At 45.9% G+C, this 25,932-nt stretch overlaps 1 protein-coding gene across 5 annotated transcripts in view; it reads right to left on the minus strand.

The window, feature by feature from the left end:
• The window catches only part of FLI1 (Fli-1 proto-oncogene, ETS transcription factor), a 119,511-nt gene that overhangs the window by 20,171 nt on the left and 73,408 nt on the right, over positions 1-25,932 (minus strand). For all 5 annotated transcript variants that reach the window (XM_083714681.1, XM_083714680.1, XM_083714682.1 and 2 more), the window contains 4 exons: positions 24,611-24,822; positions 16,667-16,824; positions 12,042-12,245; positions 5,804-5,872 (listed from right to left, as the gene is read on the minus strand). In XM_083714681.1, the coding sequence (XP_083570807.1) occupies positions 5,804-5,872; positions 12,042-12,245; positions 16,667-16,824; positions 24,611-24,822 (643 nt within the window). The remainder of the gene's footprint in view (positions 1-5,803; positions 5,873-12,041; positions 12,246-16,666; positions 16,825-24,610; positions 24,823-25,932) is intronic.

A 25,932-nucleotide genomic window follows, 5' to 3' on the forward strand; every position in this document is an offset into this window, starting at 1 on the left:
TCAGGTCTCCAAGGCAGCTGAAGACAATTTGTACCAAGGATGCCAAACCCCGTACATTTGTACGGTTGGGATGCTTGCTAACGGGGAACCTCAGCCAATGTCCAGAGGAGGCCGGGCTTGATCCCAAAGGAACCTGCCACACGAACCACAAGGCAGACGGTTGTGGAGGGAGCCAGAGACAACCTGAGCATGTTCCCCAGCAAAACCACAACCGCCTGTGATACTGTTAGGAGCAATCTGCCCTCTTGCTTAGTGGCTTGGCTCCTAACCATGAATGCTGATTAATAGCCAATTAACACCAGCAAGGAATGCATAGCACAGCTCCTCCAAGTGGTCCCTATTTTCCAGGGACAGTCCTGGATTTGCAAAAGCCATCCCAGTTTCTGATTTGATCCTGGAATGTCCCGCTTTTCCTTAGGGCATCCCTATTTTCCTTGGAGAAATCTTGGAGGGTATGATAGCATACCTGCCAACTAAGGTGGCAGCCAAGCTAATTGTTGTTGAGGGGGCTGTGTGTGTGTGTGTGTGTGTGTGTGTGTGTGTGTGATATATCTCCTAATTTAGCAGTCATTTCTGTTCCCCAGTTATACTGTGCAAATAAACACAACCCCTGAAATGCTGCCCATGAGTTTCTTGGTCTTTTGGCTCCACAGTGTGTAATATCCCCTTTTAACCTGTGTTGCATCTCAAGTCCCAGTAGGCAATACCACTTAATTCTGGAGTGCCCTTTGGATTGTTGCTCAACTACATCATCCTGCGGAAATAAGCCCAGGCACCATAGTCTTTATCAGATGTCCTTTAGAGTGTGTCTCTTCCAAAAGAGGTGTGGAGGGTGTCCGCATGGGCATGCTCTCCCCGGGGAAATGTGCCTAGTGCCATCCTTGTCCAATCTTAGGCAGCAGACTAAAATGGTTTTTTTCCACCTAGCCCTTTGGTGGTTAAATCATCCTCTCCTGTGGTGTTCATCTTTTAGTTCATTCTTGGATGAGCATTTTGGGAATGTTGTACTTTGCACTTTTTTAAATGTGGTTTTTAATTAATTTTTTTATCTATATTTTATCTTGAGGCCTTTGAGACCCTTTTTTGAATAAAGCAATTAAGAAATGTGAATAGCAATAGCAAAAAAGAAAAAAGAAAAAGCCCACAAAACATCTCTAACCACTAGGCATGCTAGCTGGGATAGATGGGAGTTGGAGCCCAAGAATATCTGGAGAGTACCAGGTTGGCTACTGCATCCCATAATACACTCTCTAGTCCAGAAAAAGCTCTCCTTACGCCACACTAAACTTAGAACATCATGTACTTGCACAAGATAAGCGTGCTTGGGGAAAATCCAAATTTTTCAAACCAGTTTGAGCAAATATGGGATCCATTTGCTGCATTCTGGAAGTCTTGATTTCAAGAACTGACAGTCAAGTTGTGATTGTTGTTTGAATTATAAATTATTCTGCCCTTAATCTAATAAAGAGGGGTGGGGGAAGACAGCATTTCCCTGTGCTAGTTTCCAACAGATTCTTAGGAGACCTTTTCTTTTTCTTGGGATTTTTGTGGGCAATTTTTTTCTTCTTTATTCGACTCTGATCCTTTTTTCCTTTTATTTAGAGGCAGACAAACAAGGAAAGCACCCCTGTACATTAATGGCGTGAAGGCCAGACACCAAATAAAATGCAGCCTCTTGCATGATCTGCACAAAAAGATATCTAACCAGGTTGCCTTTTGAAAATGAACACAGGGCTGCTCTCGAGCAACAGAAGTTACGCCAGACTCAACAAAACCGCACAAAACCCAGAAGGGTTACTTTTGCAGCCTGAGCGCTCTCTCTCTGTTTCTCTATGCTTGCCTTCCTGTGTTTACAGTCTCAGCACCTGTCCCCCAAGGGGTCCAGAAAGGAATGAGGCTCAGCTCTCTCAGTGAGGTTGATGGGTTTGTGTGCACTCCCCGCTTTCAGATGGAGGCTCTGGGCTCTCCTTGTTTGCTTCGTCCAAACAAGCTTTTGTTATTATTTTCAAACAGATACCCATTCACCCAGAGAAGGAGCTGGAGGCAAGCGTGGTGAGCTTTGTTGCCACCTTGCAGCCGGGCTGCTCAGAGGAGGGCGAGGAGGGCACAGGGCGCTCAAGTGGGCGGCTGCTGCGGAGACAATGGCAGCAGCTGCAGGGTGCCGCATTCACACACACACACACAATGTTTGCGTACTGCTTCTCTCTGCCTGCGAGGCAGGTGGCGGCTGAGGTTAGAAGGCGCAGCAGCAGAATCAGATAACATCCTCTGCTGAGGCCAAAACCACACAGAGCAGGAAACACAAGGGTGTCACCCCAGGCAGGCACCCTCGTGATGATCTCCCACTGCTCGGCCACAAGGCCTACACTCATCTTCACCTCTTCAGGGAGTGCATCATCACAACCTGCAAAATCATGCCCCGCTGCTCATTGCAGCCAGCAATGATGTGGTGGTGAGACTCAGAAGAATGCAAAAAGAAGAAACTAGTCCTCATCAGTGCCAGCTATCAAGGTTTAGGTCCACAGACCCTCCAAGTACCTCTGTTTACAGAACCCGTCCCAGTTTCTGATTTGATCCAGGAATATTCCACCTTTCCTTAAAGGTAAAGGGACCCCTGACCATTAGGTCCAGTCGTGACCGACTCTGGGGTTGCAGCGCTCATCTCGCTTTATTGGCCGAGGGAGCCGGTGTACAGCTTCTGGGTCATGTGGCCAGCAGGACTAAGCCACTTCTGGCGAACCAGAGCAGTGCAATGGAAACACCGTTTACCTTCCTGCCGGAGCGGTACCTATTTATCTACTTGCACTTTGACATGCTTTCGAACTGCTAGGTTGGCAGGAGCTGGGACCGAGCAATGGGAGCTCACCCCGTTGTGGGGATTCGAACCGCCGACCTTCTGATCGGCAAGTCCTAGGCTCTGTGGTTTAACCCACAGCACCACCTGCGTCCCTACCTTTCCTTAGGACGTCCCTATTTTCATCGAAGAAATGTTGGAATGGCATGCATTCATTGCAGCCATCACAGGCTTGAGTGCCCTCTGTAGAATTTTGGACCACAACTCCCATCAACCCCTAAGATGTCAGGGAAGGCTGGTTTAATGTGAAGCTCTTTGCAAGAGGGTTTGCATTTCTAATTAAAAGCCAAAGGTTGCATTTCATTTGGCTGAATATCTTTTGTTAATGCTCAATGCACCTTTTCTTTTTTTTTTACAAGTAGAACCTATGCAGGCAGCAGCAAGCACACCTGAGCTCAAAAGAGCCCACTCCAAGCACTTCATACAAGCTTGCTCAAGCTTCCTTTTACAATCCAGTTAAACACTAAAATAATATCTGTGTTTCTCTGATTAACAAAACGGAGCTTTTTATAGAAAAATGTATGTGGCGAGAGGTTTTGGCTTCCGTCTTTATCAACTGCTCTGATAAAAAGGAAATGACACTGTTTCAAAGGTGTCAGTTGCAGAGATTGGAGGACATCGTCCATGATGCGGAGATCATTCTCCAGCCTGAGGCCATGCTGACATGTCCTGTATACACATCCAGAGATTCTCCCTCTATGCTTGGGTTGTCATCTCTACAGCAATTGTTGATCAATCCAGCAGGCTGCACTTCTCTGAACTGAAATATTTTGCAGCTGGTTGCTCCGCTTCTTTTAGTCAGATTGCAGATTTGTAGTTCCTAAAATGTTTGTGTAGGCCAGTTGTAGTTTTACCTTATGTACTGGATATATCCCCCTTTTTTGCACTCAATTATATATTACATTGCAGGACTTGCATGTGATGCCCAGGACAGGGCCTTCTCTGTGGCAGCCCCAATGTGGTAGAACTCCCTCGCAAAGAGATACATTTGGCAACTTCACTATATAGCATCCAGAGGATGCTGAAGACGCAGCTTTTTACCCTGTCCTTTGACACCTAAGAGGTATTATTTTCAGAACCCACTCTATTTTGGGTGGCTGCATCTTTTAAATTCTTAAGCTCTTTATTAAATGGTTGCACCCTGGGACCTTAGGGAGAATGGCAGGTAATAAATTAAAATTGTGATATTGCATTGCTTTGATCTTGATTATTATATCATTGTTTTATATGCTGTTACGGCTGTAAATATGAAAAACACATCTAAAAAAGGAAATTGTAATCAATGAAACATCAAGTTATAAAAAGACCTGGCCCTTTTCCCTCCCCCAAAATCTCCTAGAGCCAAACCCATCAACGTCAGCAGACAGGAGATGTTGGCAGAGCTTAAACTGAAACAGATAGGCTACTTGCTTCTTCTTTTTTCTGTAGGTGGGGAGGGTTAGGCTTATAAAGCCAGGATGAAGCTGGGATTTAGATTAAGTGATTGCTAAGGGAAATGGACTCAGCGGCTGCAGGATGTGGGAATGTGGAAGTACCACGAGACACAACACTTTGCAGAAGGGATTTTTATATAAAATGTGGGCTTCGTGCTGAAACAGACAGTTGCAAAGGCATGAATTAGCTAAAATCCAGACCCCGCCCCACCCCCCTAGTCAGAGAACAAGCAGGCTCTGGTGGGGTGCTGTGCCTGGAAAGTCATAAGGAGGATTCTTCGCTTGTTGGCCTCTAGACGATCAGACGTCCAAAGACGTCTGGCTTCAACGTTTGAGCGATCCACAGGACATTTTCTCCATGCATATAGAGCACTGCAATCCCATGGGGCACACTTTTCTGAAAGTAAGGGCTCTCCCAGACAGTCAATGTTTAGTGGGTAGGATTCAGATTGCATACTGCCAAAATTCAAGTTGCAGGATTAACGTGGGTTTGGTGCTTTTGTGAGAAACACCTGCCCCTCCCCCCCTCCCCAGATATGCAAGAAATATTTTTGCATTAAGGAAAATGGGCAAATCTGTCTATTTCGGTGCCCCTCATTTTTTCCAGGCTGAAATTTAATCTGCCTTGTTTCCACATCCGTTTGCAATTTTTCCTGTACAAATCTGCACAAACGTTTCTGGGGTTTTCCAATTTGGGCCCGTATCTGCAGTTCTCCAGTCAACTCTCCTTATTATCATACACACACATATATATAATGTTTTTTATATATTACACTTATTTTTATGCATTCTTTTGGGGCAGAGAACTGCCTTACAAATTTCAGAGGTGGGAGGAGGAGAGGTCAGGTGGGGGTGGCAGAGGGGGCCAAGCAAACTTGCACCATGCTAGACACCTGTTCACGTGCACTGACTAATGCAACAAACAGAAAAGCAGAGCACCATCAACACACTCGGGTGCATTAAAATCAATATACAGCAAAAGAAGGCAAGTCTCTGCCCCAGTAAGGTGAGGATCTGAACTTTAGACCAGGAATAGGGAACCTGTGGCCCTCCTGAACTTCATAGTATCATAGACTTGTGGAGTTGGAAGGAACCTCAAGAGTCAACCTCTTACAATGTGGAATCTCAACTAAACCACCCATGATTGATGCCCATCCAACCTCTGCTTTAAAACCTCCAATGAGGGAGAGTCCATAAGCTCCCAAGGGAGTCCACTCCCCTGTTGAACAGCTCCTAACACCAGCAAGTTGCTGGACTGCAACTCCCATCAGCCCCAGCATGCATGGCCAATGGCCAGGGTTGATGGCAGTTGTAGTTCAGCAGCTTCTGGAGGGTCAAAGATTCTCCACACCTGCTTTAGACAATGGGGAAGAAAGGAAAAGCATCTTCCCCAGCCTCTGGGATGAAAAGACAAGGAAGCAGATTCTGCACATTTCCAAACTGAGCTCCTTGTTTGGTGCTTTTTACAGCAAAACAGTCTCAGACAAATGATCAAGATCCAGAAGAAGGAACTCACCTTCTTTGGCACTGAGGCGAGAGGATTGTTCCGTGTGGGCTGGTGTGTTGTAAGACAGCAAGGAACTACCTGGAAGGAAAAAAATAAAGGGTATTTAAAAAAAAAAAATGTTTAGGAAAAATGGCTTTATTTTGGTTTTTTTTAAAGAAGATATTTATTAAAATTTTATAGACAGAAAAAAGTTACAGAATAAAAGAGAAAAGAGAAAAAATAAAAAAGTACAAAAATACAAATGAAAAATAGAAAATACATGAAAAATAGAAAAGGCTTTATTTTGGATGGGGGTAGTGTAGAGAAATGCTGCAATTAAGCATTCACGATCAAATTATTTGCTTGGAAGGGATCTGTGCAGAGAAAGGAAGGAGAAACAAACAGTTTCCTAGTTCCCTTCTGCAGTTAGGATAATCGAATTGTAGAGCTAGAAGAATCACCCCAAGGATCATCTAGTCCACCCCCCTGCAATGCAGCGAATCACAGCTAAAGAATCCCTAACGTTCACTATCTCAAAAGGAAAATCAGCAGGTATTCTGGAAAGTGCATCATCATAATCAGAGATTAACATCAGGGATCACTTCTAATCTTAACGGAGCACTATCTATGACTAGTTGCCATAGTCTATAAATCAGTTCAAAGTACCTAGCCAATTAAATCACCCTGTCTGAATATAAACAAGACAATAATTTTGAAGAGAAAAACATCCCCTGTGTTAGAGAAGAGGCATTTCCCCCATTCAGCCAAGTGTGAGAGAACTGGGAATACCTTTTACGATATGACACATACCAAAACTACTGTTAAGTATTTGTATTATCTATCTATGGGTTGTATCCAGTGTTGGTCATACTCAGAGTAGACCCCCCCGGCATGAATGGACATGACTAATTTAGGTTTATTAATTTCAGTGGGTTTGATCTGAGTAGAACTTAGATACAGCTAAGGTTGGGAAACAATGATTCAACTAAAAATTCATGAAACTGACCTGGTAATTTGAGATGAAATCAGTTTCCACTGATTCTTCAACAGGGGTAAATTCCATTAAACTCATGGGGTTTCCTTCTGATTAGCCTTATGCAGGATGGCATTGTTAATCTCAGACTCTCCTCTCCTCTCTCTCCAAGCGGCATGTGATTCCCATCATGCCCATAGGATGCCCATTAGGGGAAGTGTGCAAGCAGGATTCAGTGCAAAATAGCAACTCTCCTCTCCTGTGGCTTCCAGCAAGTGGTATTCAGGAACATTGTGTAGAGGCAGAGATGCCATCAACAGCCCTCTCCTCCTCCATGAATTTGCCTAATCCTCATTTGAGTGCCAAGGTCTCCTAACGGAAACACATTTGCAAGCAATTTCCCTTAATGCTATTTTCACAAATGCTGGCCTTTTTATGCACGTCCCTCCTTACAATACAGATTTTTGTGCACATTACTTGTTTGGAGAATCGCATCAAGAACCATCAGAGAGGTGCAAATTCCAAGGAACTGCTGCGTTTTGGTTCGCCGAGAATGTGTGATTTATTTAGGTTGAGTTACAGATAGGTAGCCGTGTTGGTCTGCCATAGTCAAAACAAAACAAAAAAATTCCTTCCAGTAGCACCTTAAAGACCAACTAAGTCAGTTCTTGGTATGAGCTTTCGTGTGCATGCAACTGACTTAGTTGGCCTTTAAGGTGCTACTGGAAGGAATTTTTGTTTGTTTGTTTTATTTAGGTTGGTTCACATTAAAATACAAACCAAACCAAACTTCTCACCCACCCCCTTATCCTTGGTTTTCAGTTGGTGTTTCGTTTCGCTTTTAATTTGTTCCTCTCAAATATCTCAGCGAGGGAACTAATTCATGCCTGACACGTTTTCTGGCTTCTGGTTGGAAACGGATCCAGATTTTGATGTTCAGTACGACCAGCATCAGCCAGCCAGCTCAGTGCCCCAAGACCCAGCGATCAGACAGACAGCCTACATGGCTGAAGTTGCAGACGGTGGGGCAGGGAGTGGGGCTGGTGAGGGAGAGGGGGAATTCCTGTCTAAGTGAACTTGTCAGATAAAACAAGGGCCACTCTCTGCTGAAAAGCACAAGTTGTGGCCGTCAAAAGGGAGAGAGTCGCCCCAGGTTTTTTGCTGAGAGTTCTCACCTTTGCCCGGCAGTCTGAGGTTTCTAGTTGGGAACACCAGAAAAGGAAGAAAAATGTGTTTCCTATTAAGATGCTTAAATGAAAAAGGGAGGGGAATGTGTGCTGGGGGGGGGGGCGGGGGAGCAAGAACGAAGCAGACATCAAGACTTTAAGGGCACTGAGACCAGCAGAAATACCAGACCTGGAATCCTTAACTGACAACTTTTACATTCTAAAGGGCTTGTGCAGGGATGGCAAACCCTCACTGCTAATTCCAGGTTATTATTCATTTTATCATTTTTATCAGAGTAAGTTAAACAAAGGAATACAATAAAAGCGACAGAAGTTCAAACACACGACAAAGAAGCAGAATACTTAAGACCATTAGGAAATTTCACATTGTACCGCGGAAAGCTGATAAATCATTTGGCTGCAGAGTGCAGGGCTGCTTGAAAGCCCTTTTGCAAACAGCCGCATGCTGCCTTTTAAACCTCCACTACCTAGACATTTAGAGGTGTGTGTGTGTGTGTGTGTGGTGTGGTGAACATCCCTATGCTATGCTTTGAAGCCCCAACAAGGGTAAGGAGGAAAGGATCTGTCCTGCTGGGCAGAAAAGGTCCCCCACCCATGGTGTTTCATTTCAGAAAGTGCAAATGTGTTAATTTTACCTTTAGGTGACAGACGAACCAGATCTCCCACCTCACCGCTTGCTGAGTCTCTAGAGACTGAAAAAGGATGTGGTTGATCCCCCTGAAAGCTGCTTGTCTGCGATTCTTACCCTGGTGCCTGCGGGGCAGGACTCTGGCCCAGGACCCCAGTCAGCTACCTTAGGGCTGGCTTGCCCTACTTTTAAGCAAGTGATGATCCGGACAACCATTAAACCCAGAGTCTAAAATTCCCCAGCTGCTCCACTGCTCTCTGCAAAGTGTTCCTCACTCACTGAAGTGGATTAAAGTGCCCCCAATGTCCCTCTGTTGTGAGGAAGTAAGGAGCCATCTCACAAGCGCCTTTCTTGGTTCAGAGATGCAGCGCAAAACATCCAGTGGAAATTAAGTCTGGAAAAACAATAAATTCCCTTCAAAGGCATGACGCCACAAGGGAGTTGCCCAGAAATCCAGAAACCAGACTGTCGTGAAGCAGGCACAGGAACAGCTGTTTGGAAAGGAGTCATGTCCAGTAGCCTGGCTTGGCCTATGAACATGCTTTAATGAGAACAAGGCTTTGCCCTATCTCCCTCAAAGCCCACACCTCTTCCCACCCCCAATTACAGCCAGAGATGGTGGGAGCAAGGAAGCAGTGCAGAGGATCGCAGCCTCATCCCATGGAGGCAGTGTGCAAAACAGAAGAAAGGAACAGATCAGGTGCTCGTGGAAGTCATTGACCACAGCAATCAAGCTGAAAAGTGTGCAGAGGAAGGCAACCAAGGTGATCAAGGGTCTGGAAACCAAGCCTGAAGAGGAGTAGAGGAGGGAGTTGGGGATGCTTAGCTTGGAGAAGAGAAGACTGAGAAGTGATATGAGAGCCATCTTCAAATATCTGAAGGGCTGTCACACAGAAGAAGCTTGTTTTCTGCTTCTCCGGAAGAGAAGATCCAAACCAATGGATTCAAGTTACAAGAAAGGAGATTCCCACCAAACATCAGGAAGAACTTTCTGATGGCAAGAGCCATCCAATAATGGAACAGATGACCTTGGAAGGCGATGGACTCTCCTTCATTGGAGGCTTTTACAGCAGCCTTTCTCAACCTGTGGGTCCCCAGATCTTGTTGAACTACAACTCCCATCACCCCTAGCTAGCAAGGCCAGAGCTCAGGGATGATGGGAGTTGTAGTCCAACAACATCTGGGGACCCACAGGTTGAGAACCACTGTTTTAGAGAGAGGCTGGATGGCTGTCTGACAGGGATTCTTTAGCTGTGACTTCTCCATTACATGGGGTTGAATTAGATGACCCTTTGGGTCTCTTCCAACTCTATGATGGTTGAGTGCAAGTCACTGCACTGTGACAGCAGGAAAACACCAAGAAAGTGATGTTGATCAGCGCAACTCTCCTAGTTGCCAAGTCAGATGTGGGCGGAAAGAAGCCTCAGAACGTGGCGGTGCTGAGCATTACGTCCTCAAAGTTGCTGCACTCCAGGAAACCACATTTTGAGGCAGATAAGAGTGGGAGGCTGCTGAACTGGAGGTTGCTGGCAAATCTATTTGGCTTTGGGTTGCACTGAAAAAAGACTTTGATGGCTTCACTCATTGAGAGGCTGGTTGAACCCTGGAACTGGGAGCCAACTAACGTCTACGCAGCGTAGACCCACTGAAATGAATGGACCTAAGCTAGCCATGCCAGTAAAAAGGTAAAGGTACCCCTGCCCGTATGGTCCAGTCTTGACAGACTCTGGGGTTGTGCGCCCATCTCACTCAAGAGGCCAGGGGCCAGCGCTGTCTGGAGACACTTCCGGGTCACGTGGCCAGCGTGACATTGCTGCTCTGGCGAGCCAGAGCTGCACACGGAAACGCTGTTTACCTTCCCGCTGGTAAGCGGTCCCTATTTATCTACTTGCACCCGGAGGTGCTTTCAAACTGCTAGGTTGGCAGGCGCTGGGACCGAGCAGCGGGAGCGCACCCCGCCGCAGGGATTCGAACCGCCGACCTTTCGATCGGCAAGTCCTAGGCTCTGAGGCTTTAACGCACAGCGCCACCTGCGTCCCCAGCCATGCCAGTAAAATTCAGCAAATCTGTTCTGTATTGGATACAAGTCTTCGTGACTGGATCTTACAAATTCCAGGTGTACAGAAAGCAGAAATGCAAACCCTTTGGTTCCTCTTTTGCACTCTCCCCATGCCAAACAGATTTGCACAGATCTCATTTCTGAGTTCACATGCATATAGGCATTCTGCTCTAGCTCTTTATTATGACATACATCTGCATGCAAACCTAACTAAACATTAAGCCAGCCATTGGACGTGCAGCCAATCAGGTGATTAAAAAAAACAACATCCTAGGCACACATACCCCATGGATTTCCATTTGGATTACACCATGCGTGGAGGCAACATGTGAACCTTCCCTCCCCAACTGCAACCCTAATAGAAAAAAACTACCCTGTGCTGCAATTAGCAATGGGGGGCAAAGTTCCCACTGGCCCCCATAAGTGTCATATGTGCTGTGCCCTTAAGGAGAGGCTTCCCACACACTTCACTCTATATCGCTTGCACAGAGACAGAGCTTCTATAACTACTTAATCTTTCCATCAGTTAATTGGAGACACCTTTTTTCAGTCAGACAAAATGTCTGCGGCTTGGTGTTTTAAAAAGTTGTTCTCAGCAAGATAACAGAGCTAAACAAATAAGCAATTCATTGATCTGCATTTTCAGAGGAAACCCGGTGGATCTGCTCTTCCACAACGCCAGCTAGGTTTTTGTGATAGGAGCCTCAGGGGTGGACTTTGGACTTTCAAACTTCAGAGGTGCCCTATGTGAGGCCAAAATTCAGTGCCCCACCACCTCTGCCCTTCCTTTCTGCTCAATTCACTACTATGTCTTAGTTGCAATGCCCCCTTGGCTCAGTGCCCAGAGTAGTGGAAGCAGTTGTGCTGCCCTAAATCCACCTCTGAGAGCGGGTACAAGAAAAAACCAGGCAGAACAAGCACAGCTTGGGAGATTTTAGTTCAGGCATGGAGGGACTTTGGCCATCCAGATGTTCCTGGACTCCAAATCCCATCAGCCCCAGCAAGCAGGGCCATGGGCCAGGAATGAAACATCTGGAAGGAGACTGTTTTCTTGATTTCTTGATTTATTTTATATACCACCTTTATTTTCCAAGGATCTCAAAGAGAGGCACCTGGTTCTCCTCCCCATTTTCATCCTCACAACAACCCTGTGAGGGAGAGAGTGGGTGGCCCAGGTCACCCAGTGAGCTTCATGGCTGAGTGGGGATTCGAACTCTGCTCTCCCAGGTCCTATCCCAACACTCTAACCATTGTGCCACGCTGGCTCTTGCTGTTGACCCTGGCCCCCCTTTCAACCTCTTTCCTTTTCTCCTCCCAGCTACCCTTCTGACTTCAGCTCTCGGCCAAAAGAACCTACTCTTTGTTTGACGTGCCAGGCAGGCCTCCGAGAAAGAAGAAGGCAGAAGAGAGAAGTCACTTACTTTCCCTGAGGTAGCTGAGGTGAGACAGCAGAACTTCTGTGTTGTAAAGAGATGTGGTCCGGAGGAAATCCTCCTTGTTCATCTTGCAGAGCTCCTTCCCGTCCATGTTCTGGAAGAGGTTGGTGTCGATCTCCATCAAGCCGTACTCCTTGATAGCCCACTCGAGCCACTGGCGGACATGCTCCTGGGTCCATAATGTGGGGTCTGCCAGAAGGAAGTGGGGGGAGATACTGATAAAGCAAGAGTCATCAAGGTTTTTCTTTTACAACAGGTATGGGGGACTTCTGGCCCTCCAGAAGTCGTTGAACTACAGTGTCCATCATCTCAGGTTGTTGGCCATGCTTGCAGGGGCTTATGGGAGTTGTGGCTCACTAACTTCCAAAGAACCAAAAAAAGCCCCCCACTCCTGCTTTAGAGCAACAATGTGTATAGCCTTTGAGATTCCAAGTGTTCAGAGTGGATTATATGCCAATGCGTTTACAGTGGTACCATGGGTTAAGAACCTAATTCATTCTGGAGGTCCGTTCTTAACCTGAAGCTGTTCTTAACCTGAAGCACCACTTTAGCTAATGGGGCCTCCCGCTGCCGCCACACGATTTCTGTTCTCACCCTGAAGCAAAGTTCTTAACCCGAGGTACTATTTCTGGGTTAGTGGAGTCTGTAACCTGAAGCATATGTAACCCAAGGTACCACTGTATTATTGATTCAACAAAATTTATGTACCATTTAATTGCTGTAAAACCTGCAATTATGCTTTGCTGTAAAAAACTGCAATAACAATCACATCCGGGCTACCGGCTTCAATAAAACCAGCACTTCCAGAAGATGCACAGGCTCTGGCTTTGGAGAGTCTCCAGGGGAAGAAAATTCTGAAGCTGAGGAGCAGCCACTGAGAACATTTCTCTGTGCACCGTTGTTCTTATGTAAGTCACAGTGGATCACAGGAGTGAAGACAGTTCTGCAGGTAAGTTGGGCCAGATTGTTTAGGGCAGGCATGAGCAACCTGTGAAGGCCTCTGGATTCTGCTGGACTCCAGTTCCCATCGGCCCCACCCAGCATGGCCTATGAACAGGGATTATTGGAGTTGTAGTCCAAAGTCATTGGGGGGGGGGATTGCCAGGAATCACTCCCCCCCCCATAGCTTTCCTGCTCTGTCAATGTACAGGTAGCTAAGGACATTTTCCCTGTGTGATTGTGAGACTGAGCTATGAGTTGGGAAGTCCACAGTGCAAATCCCACCTCTGCCACAAACTCACCACTTGGCTTTAGGAAAGGCACTCCCTCTCAGCTTCAATCTTCCCTGTTTGCGATATTCAGGATAATAACACTGACCTACTTTACAGGGCTGTTGTAAGGATTGCAACTAAAAAAAGCAAGTGGGAGGGCTCTGGGCACTTGAAAATGCAAACAAGCACCGAAAGATTGTTGGGGGTGGTGTTATTCCTATCGATGAGCTATCAGTTTCAGATATGGAAGAGATTAGAATCATAGCATCGTAGAATTTGTAGACTTGGAAGGGACCACAAGGGTCATCTAGTCCAACCCCCTGCAATGCAGGAATATTTTCCTCAATGTGGGGTTCAAACCCATGGCGCTGAGTTTAAGAGTCTCGTGCTCTACCAACTGAGCTGGATGAGAAATTTTTCCATCAGTAAGACTTCAGTGGGACTAAGAGGGTTGCCTCTGCCTTCCTCTCCCTCTCTTGCTGCAGACTGGCCAGTGGGCTAACCTTGGCCGGTCAGGGGTCCCAGTTTGGTCTCCGATGACCTTTTCCCCAAGCCATGCTCACCTGTCACTCAGCGGACATACTTGTGACATCAGCGGATGGGAGGGCAGAGCTCAATTCTGCATTAGCTGTGGGTGCTTGTGTCAGAAGCCAAATGGGCAGGATTTGACCCCACCACTCAACAACTCACTGCACGCATCACGCTGACACCATCACGGCACCTCTGTTTTCTCAAGAGCAGGAGGTCTTACTCCCCACCCCCTTCAGCTACTCCTGCCGGTCTCCAGTCACAAAGCAGCTACAAACAGGCAGGCCAGCACATTTGGTCCTACTCTTGGCCCATTGGAAATCTCGTACAGATGGGTTATTAAAAATTTTGGACGGATGTTCCTTACTGCGCTCCAGAAAGTAGTAAATTCTGTGAAAATGACCTCTCCTTGCTCAGACAAGCTGGCTTCCTCGGTCTGAGTCATATTTCCAGACCCTGCTGACAAAAACAAACTCTCCCCTGCCCACTCACCCTTCCCTTGCCACGCTAGCCCTGCAGAGTCAACACAGGAGGAGCAGGGCAGGAAGAATGATGGATTCCGTCCACAACGACACATTGCTGCCAAGGACTGACATACAGAATGCTAACTGCCAGTGGCGATTCTAGGAACTGATAGGGCAATTCCACGCTTGGCTGGTGCAGGCTGGAGGAGTTTAGGGTACCAACTACATTAGGCTGGCCTTATGCCAACTTTAGGGAAGCGGGTGGCGCTGTGGGTTAAACCACAGAGCCTAGGACTTGCCGATCCAAAGGTTGGCAGTTCGAATCCCTGCAACGGGGTGAGCTCCCATTGCTTGGTCCCTGCTCCTGCCAACCTAGCAGTTCGAAAGCACATCAAAGTGCAAGTAGATAAATAGGTACCACTCCAGCGGGAAGGTAAATGGCGTTTTCGTGCATTGCTCTGGTTTCACCAGAAGTGGCTTAGTCATGCTGGCCACATGACCCGGAAGCTGTACACTGGGTCCCTCGGCCAATAAAGCGAAATGAGTGCCGCAACCCCAGAGTCAGCCATGACTGGACCTAATGGTCAGGGGTCCCCTTACCTTTACCTTATGCCAACTTTATTGGACTCTGATATAGCAAGATCAGAAAGCTGCCTTAAGTGCAGACACATTTGTGCAGACACAAACCCAGGGTTGCCTACTCTGACCACCAGCAGCTCTCTAGGAAGAGATCTTTCCCACATCTCATTCTGCCACCTGTTTCTTTTAACTGGAAATGGCAGGGAGGGAACCTAGGCGCTTCAGACTCCAGTGCACATTCTCTACCACTGAGCCATGGCTTCTTCCTCCAAAACCATTCACTCTGCAGAACTGCTGTAGCCATGTTTGGTCGGAATGCCAGACCATGGTTTAGTGGAAGATCACATGATCCTAGATTTCTCCAGGCTCCTAGATTTGCTCCCTCCTCTCTTCCTTCCACACAGCTGAGGAGTTCAGAAGCATGCTCAGTTGAAACAAACCGGCTCCATAAACCATGGTTGGGGTTATTTAAAGCTAACCACAGTTACCGTGAACCGCAGTTAATTATAAAATAAAGTAAATCTAACTATAAAGTTTCTACTTTAAAAACAACACCCCTGTGCCTCTCCTTAGGGAGCAATATATCAGGGTCTGAAGCTGTTTTTACAGAGGTATCTATCACTGCATGTCTGCCTCTTTATCTGCATCCTGTGCTATTTTTCTCATGACTCTTATCTAGACACGCAAGGGTCCCCTTCGGAAAAAGAGTCATAGCAGAATGTATTCTGCATGCCCTTTACTTTCCTTCTCCACTCTCCCAGATTCCGACCTCAGGTGAACTCTTGCAATTGTAATTACAGCACGATAGCATCTTGCATGGGGGGTTATGATCCAGGGTTGGTGCGTATAAGCAAAAACACGTGCATTTGAACCGTCTCCTTGGAACAGTCCTCACATGACCATCCTTGCTTACCAAGAAAAGTTGAAACATACAAAATGTTAAAATACTAAAACAGGTTAAAATCCGCCTTAGCATTTCTAAGCATCCAGACAGTCTTGTCTAAACAAGAATGTTTTTAGCAGGTGCCAAAAAGAGTACAGTGGTGGTGCCTGGCTAATATCAAGAGGCAGGGAGTTCCACAGCACAGATGCTGCCACACTAAACAACCAAGTTCTTACAAATGAGGAACGAGTATTATGTGGCGCGTGTAGTAGTGCCAATTCAGCAAGTGGGCACATGTGGGGCAAGGTGATCTCATAGGTTCCAAGTTGTTTAGGGTTTTCTAACCAACAGCAGAACCTTGAACTTGACCTGGCAGCAAATTGGCAACTGGTACAGATCTCTGAGCACAAGGCGTTATATGCTGGCAAGCCCTTACACCTGGCAGCAATCGTGCTGTGGCATTCTGCACCAACTGCAGCTTCTGGATGAAGCGCGAGGGAAGCTCTACATAGAGCATGCTGCAGTAATCCAGTCTTGAAGTAATTCAAGTGCATGAACTGCTGTGGCAAGGCCTTGGATTAGGGATGAGGCGCCTGTGGCCCTCCACGACTATAGCTCCCATCAAACATGCCCATCAGCTATATTGACTGGGACTAATGGGAGTCCAACAGCATCTGGGGGCAGGGAAAGGGCACAGGTTCCCCAAATTCGGACCAGATTCATCAAGGCAATTCATGCATCCTCAACTTGCCATCTTGCCATGGTGTTTGGATTCATCACTGACCCCAAAATGGAGCCTTCAGGAGCAACCACAATAACCACCCTTCATTGAAGGCCTAGAGTATTCCTGTTCATTTCTCTGATGAAAGAGGTCATGTTAGGACCAAAACCAAATCTGGGCTATGCAGATGGGTGTCAGTGTCCCAGAAACTGTTGAGCCCCTACCTGCTGGCACAATGACTCTCCTCTCATTGGTTGTCATGTTGGGGGGAGGAGGTCCATTCTTCTCATCCATGTAGGTGCCATAATTTAAGGGGTTGGATTCGGTCCCGGCACCGACCAGCTTGTTGCATTTGCTGACGCTGCAATCCACCGGGGACTCCCTGAAATGCAAACACAGGGGGTAGATCAATACCAGGCAATCGGCAGCTCCGGTGCAACCACACAGAATAGTAGAGTTGGTAGTGATCCGATGGGTCAACCCCCTGCAATGCCACCTGATCACTGAGCAGAGGAAAGAGGGCTTCTTGTGCCAAGGAGGGAAAGTGGGGCAGCAAAAATGTGTTAGGAGAGCCCTCAGCAGCCATGATGACCCACAGGCCTGCCCGCCATGGGACATTAAAGCAACTCCCATCTGAAACGACTGAGGACCATGATCAGTGTAGACCAAGTATAAAGGGAAAGGCTGTAGCTCAGTGGTTAGAGCATCTGTTTTGCATGCAAAAGGTCCCAGACTCTATCTCCAGTGGAGGCAACTCAGGTGGGAGTGGGAACATCAGTCACCTGAAACCCTGGAGAGCTGCTGCCTATCAATGTCTCAACAAAGAGCTAGATGGACCAAGGGTCTTCCTTCCATGTTCCTTTTACATGCCAGCCACACCCAGGGAGGGCAGGGGATGTGGTCACGGCCTGTGTTACCCATGGAAAGCAGAGCTTGCCCACATGGCACAGTGGACATTATACATCGTATATTATTTCAGGGTGTGTATGTGTGTGTCATCTGAACTTACCACCTCTCACATTCACACACACACACACACCCTGACTTCTCACATTCACACACACAAATCCAGCGTTGAAATAATTGCCCCCATTCACTGAAAAGGGAAGCCTTACAACTCTGTGCTGGATTCCCATCTGGCGAACAAGCCTGAAGGATTTTCCAATTGAGAACATTAAATTTGTTTGTTAAGGCGCGGAGGCAGAATTACTCTAGCATAGTTATCGTGGCTAGGAGATAAACGTTCCACTGAGATATTCTCGAGGCGGATGGTAATTTTTTCCTCATGTCTTTCTGGGGAGAAAGGCTGCTTGGAAATGGAAATAAGATGTATAACTTACACATGTTAGAATTTAAGGTTGCACTATTTCGCCTACTGTTTTTCCAGGCACCAAACCAAAGTCAGTCTTTGGAGAGGCAAATTGCTGGAGTTTTAATGTCCCCGTGGCAGTCGGGGGGGGCTGTTGAGGAACTGCAGGGCAGACAAGCCTTGGAGAGAGAGAGAGAGAGAGAGAGAGAGAGAGAGAGAGAGAGAGAAGACCAGACCATTTCTCACTGGCAGCAGAAATTCTCAGTGTCAGGTGTTAAAAGCTGCAAGTATTTGGAGTGCAAAATCTTTGGCATGCTACAGAGTTTCTCTGGAGGGATTACAGCCTTCTCCAAAGTAGTGTTTGGGCTGCCAGCAGATGTATAAGATGGGACAACATCAGAGAGCAGAAACTGCTGTCAGGGTTTCAGGTTCAGATGTCTGGTGCTGCAAGGCTGAGGGGTTGAAGCTGTGGTCCTCTGGATATCATTGGCTTTCGATTCAGTCCCAACCAGTGCTTTTTTTCTTTTAAAAAAATATGTTTAGGGGTACTCATTTTCCTACTCATATTGAAATACTGCCCCTCAATGAGGCCAAACATAGATACGTCCCCCCCCCAGGAAAAAAAAGCACTGGTCCCAACGAAACAGGCCAAAGGAGATGGGAGTTGAAGTCCATCATTGGGACAGCAACTTCTTCAGCAATCTAGGAGGGGCCCAGAAGCTGAGACTCTTAGGTAGCAACCATGCTGTGACTACCCTGGTGTTTCTCACAGTGGGAAGGGGAGATCTGAATGCGATAAACACTCAATGGGACATGTTGGAGAGCAGCAAATGGTCACAGTGCTATGAGCATTGACTCACTGAGGATAGAGAAAGCCACGTATGGTCTCTCTGATGAATATGAGAATGGCAGTTGTCTCAATTATTTTGTTTAAAAGCCACCTAAGGTTTCCAAAGGATCTCATATCAGGTCAGTCCACTGGGGCTTCTAGCTCAGCATTGTCTATAGTGGCTTGCAGGTCTTCCAGTCCAGGTAGAGATATAAAGAACTGGATGAAGAGCATGTGCTATGGGCCTTCCCACCATCTAAGTTCACAGGGCTTTGTAGATGGATTCCTGGAGAAGGAAAGGACTACCAAGAGCTACTAGCCACGATGGTCACGCTCAGCCTTCAAAATTCTCACTTTTCTGAATTTTGCAAGCAAGGAGCGCGAAAATGCATTTACTGGGGGTAAAATGTACATCAAAATGGATCTGTTCACGAAACAGAGCACCGCAAAATGGATCACGTTTGGGGAGATAGCTTCACAAAAAAGAAAAAAAAAATCTATAATTGCATACAGATTAGGGGAATTTCACACGTGGGAATGAGGATGAATTTTCACGGAAAAGAAATTGCAAACTGGTGTGGAGAGGTACAGAACTGACTGGCAGAAAGGCAGATCCAGAGAGGAAGAGAAAGGGACAGATTTGCCCAGTGCTTTTTTTCTGGGGGGATGCAGGGGGACGTATAACCCTAAACATTTTGTGAATCTTTGTACTTTTGTCCATTTACTGTATTTGTTTTTCCCGATTTGAACTATAAAATGGTAATTTTCTTGAGTCAAAATGAGAGTACCCGTAAAGGTTTTTTTAGGGGGGGACGACAGTGGATTTGCCCATCCCTGGCTGGATGCACAGGTGAAGAAGAGAGTAAAGGCTGCTTTCTTGGGAGGCAGCTGGAGCCCTGTAAAGAGGGGGGCTGAACGAGAGGGAGAGGCAAAAAGAAAGAAAGAAAGAAAGAAAGAGAGAGAGAGAGAGAGAGAGAGAGAGAGAGAGAGACCGTGTTTATTACTCAGAATCCAAGAGTCACAGCTCTGCCAAACAATTGCGGGGTACAAGAAACAGATGAACGGAGTGGAGGTGGAGAGGGACCCTGCAATCCACAAACATGGGGTGTCAGCATTATTTTGGGGGGAGGCCTTTCTTTGTGGCACAATGCCAAGGACACCAGCTACTTTGCCAACGAGGGGTCTCAGGCTATATACAAAGATGGCCGAGTCTTGAGCCTTTTATCAAACTCTCCCCTCGCATTTGCAAAAGGAGGAAATTTCACAAAGATTGCAACTGGCCTTCTATAGGAATGGAATTGCCCAAAAAAGATGTTAGAATGTTTTTGTATGCCACAACTGTAACGAGAATTTTACTAGCTAAAAAACTGGAAATCACAAGAAATACAAGTGGAAGATTGGCAGTTGAAGATGTTGGACTTTTTGGAGCTGGCCGACCTGACCGGAAGAATCCGTGAGCAGAAAGAGGAGAAATATCAAGACGACTGGAAGAAATTTAAGGAATATTTAGCTAAATTTTATAATATAACATAAGTGGAAATACTTGCAAGTACCAAATTGGTTTAGGATTAAAGTATGTTGAATTGTATAATACTATGGAGTGAGATTCTCATGAAAAGAAAGGATGTTAACAATTTGAACTAGTTAATTTTATTAGAAAGTAGATATTGGAAAATTGCTAAAATGACTCAGTGAAAATTCGTTAGGAAGGATGCGAGGAAGTCATTTAACAATGGAAATTAACTTGGATTTTTAACTGTAAGAAGTTTTATAGGTTTGTTTGTTTGTTTTGTCATTTTAATATGTTTTGTTATTTTGTGTTTGTTATAAACTTGGAAAACTAATAAAAAAAATGGGAAAAAAGAGATTTCAACTGGCCTTCTGCGTCTCCCCATCGCCACACAAAGATGCGGACAATTTGCCCTGCTTTACAAGGACCCTCCATCTCCTGCAGACTAAAGGAAGAGAAATCAGAATAGCCAGGATAACAATGAGAGAAGGCATCTGAAGGCTCTGTTTCTTTCATGGCTGCGGTTGATAAGCAGGCGTTTCTCTCTGGATCAGTTTGGCATTATCAATGAACTAAGCCAGGGAGAAAAGTAAGTATTCTGGGCCCTGATGTGAAGGAGCCAAGATGAGTGCAGCGAGGAGGCTTCCCAGCCATTGGGATAAATCAAGGCCACTGCAGATTTTAAAGAGCTGCTTAAACCGGGTCCCCCTCCCCTTGCCCGAGGACTTTCTGTGCTGGTTTACACACACACATGCACACAGAAACACACTCTGTTTTCCTGGGCAGATAACCCACGATTCCACGTGGAGAAGGGAACTTTCTGAAAGTCACAAACTCCACCCAATGGAGTATTTTTACAAGGTGAAATACAGAAGTGAGGAAATGGAGGTGGGTGCAATTGTGTGCTGGATTTCCCCCCACCCTCTCTGATGTTTTTCTTAACTTTGATATGACCCATGATGCTCCCCCAGTTCAGTGGTGAGCAGCTGTTAGACTTAACCCATGAGGTAATTTTGAGACCCTGGCCTGAAATGGTCTTACTCTATAATACCAACAAAGGAAGAATGGCAGATGAAATGGATAGAATATGTAGAAATGGCAAGATTGACCAACATAATTAAGAAACCAAGATGGGGGAATTTTTTTAAAAAGAAGTTTGGAAATGTTTTACGGAATATTTGGAAAATTATTGTAAGCCTATTAAAAAGTTAACAGCAATAGAGTAAATTCAGCAGTAACAATTATTGAGATAAAAAAATGAGAAAATGAAAAGTTAGGGATCAATTAAAATATGCTGTGGAAAATAAAATAATGAAGTGAACCATGGAAAGGGTGGGATTATTGGGATTATTATCTAATGTTGCAATTGTAAAATGAAAATGAGAAATAAAATTATATTAAAAATGAAGAAATGAAATGGTCTTCTACCCCCACCCTCTCAAATTCTACGAAATGCATTTTTTTGTAAATCACTTTCCCGGTTGTGTGTGTGTGTTTAACCATCAAGCAGTATATAGATTTGGTGAAGTAAATAAAATGCAATATGATACAACCCTACATAAGAAATAAAATAAGTAATTTAAATATAATTTAAAAGCATTCAACACCTAGCACACTGCATTACAATGGCTACAACAGGCAGAAAATTTGTTATGTGATTCGCCAAAACCATCCACAGTGGTCTGTGGAGGTAGGAGAAGTTTGAGAACTGCTGGGGCTGAATCTTTTATCAATACCTATTTTTGAATGGTAAAGGTTGACATTCCTACTGTCCTACTGGTTTTTGTTTGTTTGCTTGTTGTGGTTATTGAAAACAACAATAAAAAAATTGTTTCAATAAAGAAAATATCCCAGGAACAGGCATATGGAGTCTGCCAGCAGAGCCCAGAATTAACATTGCTGTTTCTAAGGTGTTGGGGTTAAGATTCCCACCCCGATAGTTCCATAATCCTATAGCAACCTTAAAATCAAAGCACCAGACATTATTCTTACAGAGTTGTCCTGTTTGCAAAAAAACAATAACAGCTGCTAATCCAGCACAGACTCAGGCACTAGAAAATATTTATCCGGTTCTCACTGGAAGGATAATAATTCAAATTGCCTTGGCTCATGGAGCCCGACATATTGTCCCCATTTCTTTTGGAGCACAAGATTCCTCAGAACGAGCCACCAATTCTGTTTATCTGCCTCTAGGCGCTGCTTCTGAATTTCCTCATTTCAGGCGCAGGAAAGAAGAACGTCACAAGGGAGGCTAAACAGCAAGCCAGCGGCGAGTTTCACCCGTTGCTGATCATGGGATGAAAAGCGCCATCAGGGCAAAACCACACCACAGCTAAGATGCCTGTTTGTAGCCCCTCTGAAGAAAAGTGTAGGAAAGGGTGACCTATGGCCTGATAGTCACTGGCTCCATTTATCTGTCTGCATTGGGATTGGCAAGGATCACAAAGGCGGAAGGTGGCAGGCTCTCATTCATTGGAGGTTTTTAAGAAGAGGTTGAATGGCCATCGGTCTGGGATTCTTTCGCTGTGGTTCCTGAATTGTTGGATGATGCTTGAGGATCCCTTCCAACTCTACAATTCTATGAGGTGCAAAGGCCAGTTTGCCAAAACTACTGGGGAGAAGAGAGAAATTGTGCTCTACAAAGAAGCACACTGCAATTTGCAGGTCACAGCACAATTTTGTTCTCTGGTGCTGGCTTTCCAGGTTTTGATGCAGAGGGGTCGCAGCTGTGGATGGTCCTCATGCCCCTGCCCCCAAGTCCTCTTCCTGCTCTCCTCTTGTTCTTCCCAGAGTGCAAAAAATGAAGTCCTGGGGTTGCATCCAAAGTAGCGATACAAAATTCATATCATCAGTTCTTGCACAACGGAGCTCCCCTCTCTTCTCCTCCTGTGACCTCTGTTCTAGGGATTCCCCCAAAACTCCAGAGCAATTTGGGGAGAGTACTTGGGAGGGGGGCAGAATTTCTGCTGTACAAGCAGAAATTCATGCCCTGATGGGACACGTTCATTGGATACTGCACTAAGCAGATGCAAAAGGGAGGCAGAGACTGGAAATAGAGGAGAAGAAATGGAGCAAGCTGAAGGCATCGCTGTGCTTGCTCTGATTCACCTGACATATCTAGAGGCAGCTGTCCTGTACAGTGGTACCTCTGGTTACATACTTAATTCATTCCGGAGGTCCGTTCTTAACCTGAAACTGTTCTTAACCTGAAGCACCACTTTCTGTTCTCATCCTGAAGCAAAGTTCTTAACCTGAGGTATTATTTCTGGGTTAGCGGAGTGTGTAACCTGAAGCGTATGTAACCTGAAGCGTATGTAACCCGAGGTACCACTGTATATGTATGTAGCACCTCTGGACCACAAACTGACAACCCTAAACCCTTATCCTGGAGTCTGAAAACCAGTGGTCAAGGATGATGGGAGTTGTAGTCCAGCAACAGCAAGTTCCCCATCCCTATTTTTCAGTGTGTGCTGGAATTTCATGCAACAGCTCTCCCTTTTTTCTTTCCATGTTATGGCAAGTTTCCAGAGGCTCTTATCTAGAACCAAATTCTATTTGGGGGGGGTATTGGCATTGGTTACTTGGATGTAGGGGAAGATCACACACACACACACACACACACAGCTGGAGAAGTGAGGAGAATTAGCGACAGTTTCCAGGTTCCAGCAAGATCTCACAAGAGTCCTGTGAAAGCTTGCGAAGGCCTCGTCCAACTTTACCAGAGTTTGTGAAGGCCACATGAGGTCTCTGAGAGATCTCGCAGAGATTTTGCCAGAACCTGGAAGCCACAGCTACACAACTCCAGTAAGCAGCGAGGCTGGCAAGGGTGTGTGGGTGTGTGGGTCTGTGCAGGGTTTCACTTTCCCATTTCACCTCAGGAGGAAAAAAAAGACTGTTGGCTCTGCAGTAGGAGAGTGCAACCTGAACTCCAGAGGTGAGGATCTCCTCTGTATGCCTTTCTGAGCTTCCCCACACAGGATCCCAAGCTGGCACCAAGGCATCCTGTTCACACATTTTGTCAGGGCTTTTTTGCAGTTCCGGCACCTGTCAGGTGAGCACCATTGCCATTATAAGAAAACAGGTAAAAGGTAAAGGGACCCCTGACCATTAGGTTCAGTCATGACCGACTCTGGGGTTACGGCTCTCATCTCGCTTTATTGGCCGAGGGAGCCGGCATACAGCTTCCGGGTCATGTGGCCAGCATGACTAAGCCACTTCTGGCGAACCAGAGCAGCACACGGAAACGCTGTTTACCTTCCCACCGGAGCAGTACCTATTTATCTACTTGCACTTTGACGTGCTTTCCAACTGCTAGGTTGGCAGGAGCAGGGACTGAGCAACGGGAGCTCACCCCGTCTTGGGGATTCGAACCACCGACCTTCCAATCGGTAAGCCCTAGGCTCAGTGGTTAGAGCACAGCGCCACTCATGTCCCTACATAAGAAAACAAGGTTAGTGCTAATGGTGAGTTCTGGCACCCCTTTTTCTAGAAAAACAGCACAGCCTTTTGTCCTTCCTCACCTGGATCCATTCATATGCTCGTATTCCCTCTTGACGTTGACTCGGACTGGCTGGTTGATCCACTCCTGCTGAGGAGGCAAAGGGTTGATTTTGTGGGGCTGGCCGTAATCAGGGTTCCCTGAGGCTGTCATGTCTACTTTGGGGAGGTGAGCAGCAGCGCCGTAGGTGGAATCAAAGAGGGACTGATCTTCACTCACCACGGAGAGGGCCTCCTGCATGCCAAAGAGAAGAAACCCAAAATTAAAAATGGTTGTCAAAACTAGACTAGAAACTCAAGTTATGCTCCCTCTTTGAGCTGGCAAGCAGCTGCCCAGGCAGGCTTTACGTGAAACTAGCATTTGCCTCAGAGTTGCAGATTGAATCAGATATTTTGCACCTCCACCCAACTGTTAAGTGAAACCCCTGGGCTCTTGCTCTTAACTGGAACTTACTGGAACCAGGAGCAAAAGATTCACTGACAGACTACTGCCTCCCCTTTTTTTGGAGAGGGTTCTGGAGTTGAAATAGCTAAGAGCTCAGAGTGAGGGTGAAATCCAGTTACACTCAGATTTTAATGCAGACTTCCCTAATTCATACCTTCCAAAACATTATGCAAAGTAAAAGACAGCTGTTCTACAAAATCTGCAATTCTCTGAATCTGGTGAATTTTTCTAACCAAATCATATGTATTAAAATATGCTGGGGGAACCCAGCCAGATGGGCAGGGTATAAAAAATTAAATTAAATTAAATTGTTGTTGCTGCTGTTGTTGCTATCATCACCATCAGCATCATTTATATTAGTCAAAATAGCAAAAAAAAAAAAAACCAAAAAAAAACCCCACAGCATTTTATCAGGGGAAACAGCTTGCAAAAACATGTGAAATTAGAAGAAATCTACACCAAAATGCTGGCGCGGATGTGTGTGTGTTCCCTGCCCCCCAAACTGAAAGATTGGAAATCGAAATTGCAAAGTTGCAATTTGAGATTGGAAGAATGAGAAACTGAAAGAACCCAAAATCAACAGTTTAGCCCATCCTGACTGAGGGCTGAGACATATGAAAAACGACTTAGTGGAGGCAGTTTGATCAATCAGGCCCCATGACAGTAGCAACCCTTTTGTTTGGCATGGCTTCATAGGCAGAAGGCTGGGTATGGCAGAAAATTCACCTCATACTGGAAAATGCTAATGCATAGAGTGTGCTGTGCTATGATGGAAGCCCCAACTCTGGTGACTCTTAGTGTCTGCATGTTGAGCATTTTGAAAATCCTGAACAACCCTTGTAAACATCCAAATACTCAAAGGAGATGCAGCAACAAATATTAAAGATGCTCGTCAAATTT

This window comes from Podarcis gaigeae, assembly GCF_964106915.1.
Source record: "Podarcis gaigeae genome assembly, chromosome: 15".
NCBI lineage: Eukaryota > Metazoa > Chordata > Lepidosauria > Squamata > Lacertidae > Podarcis > Podarcis gaigeae.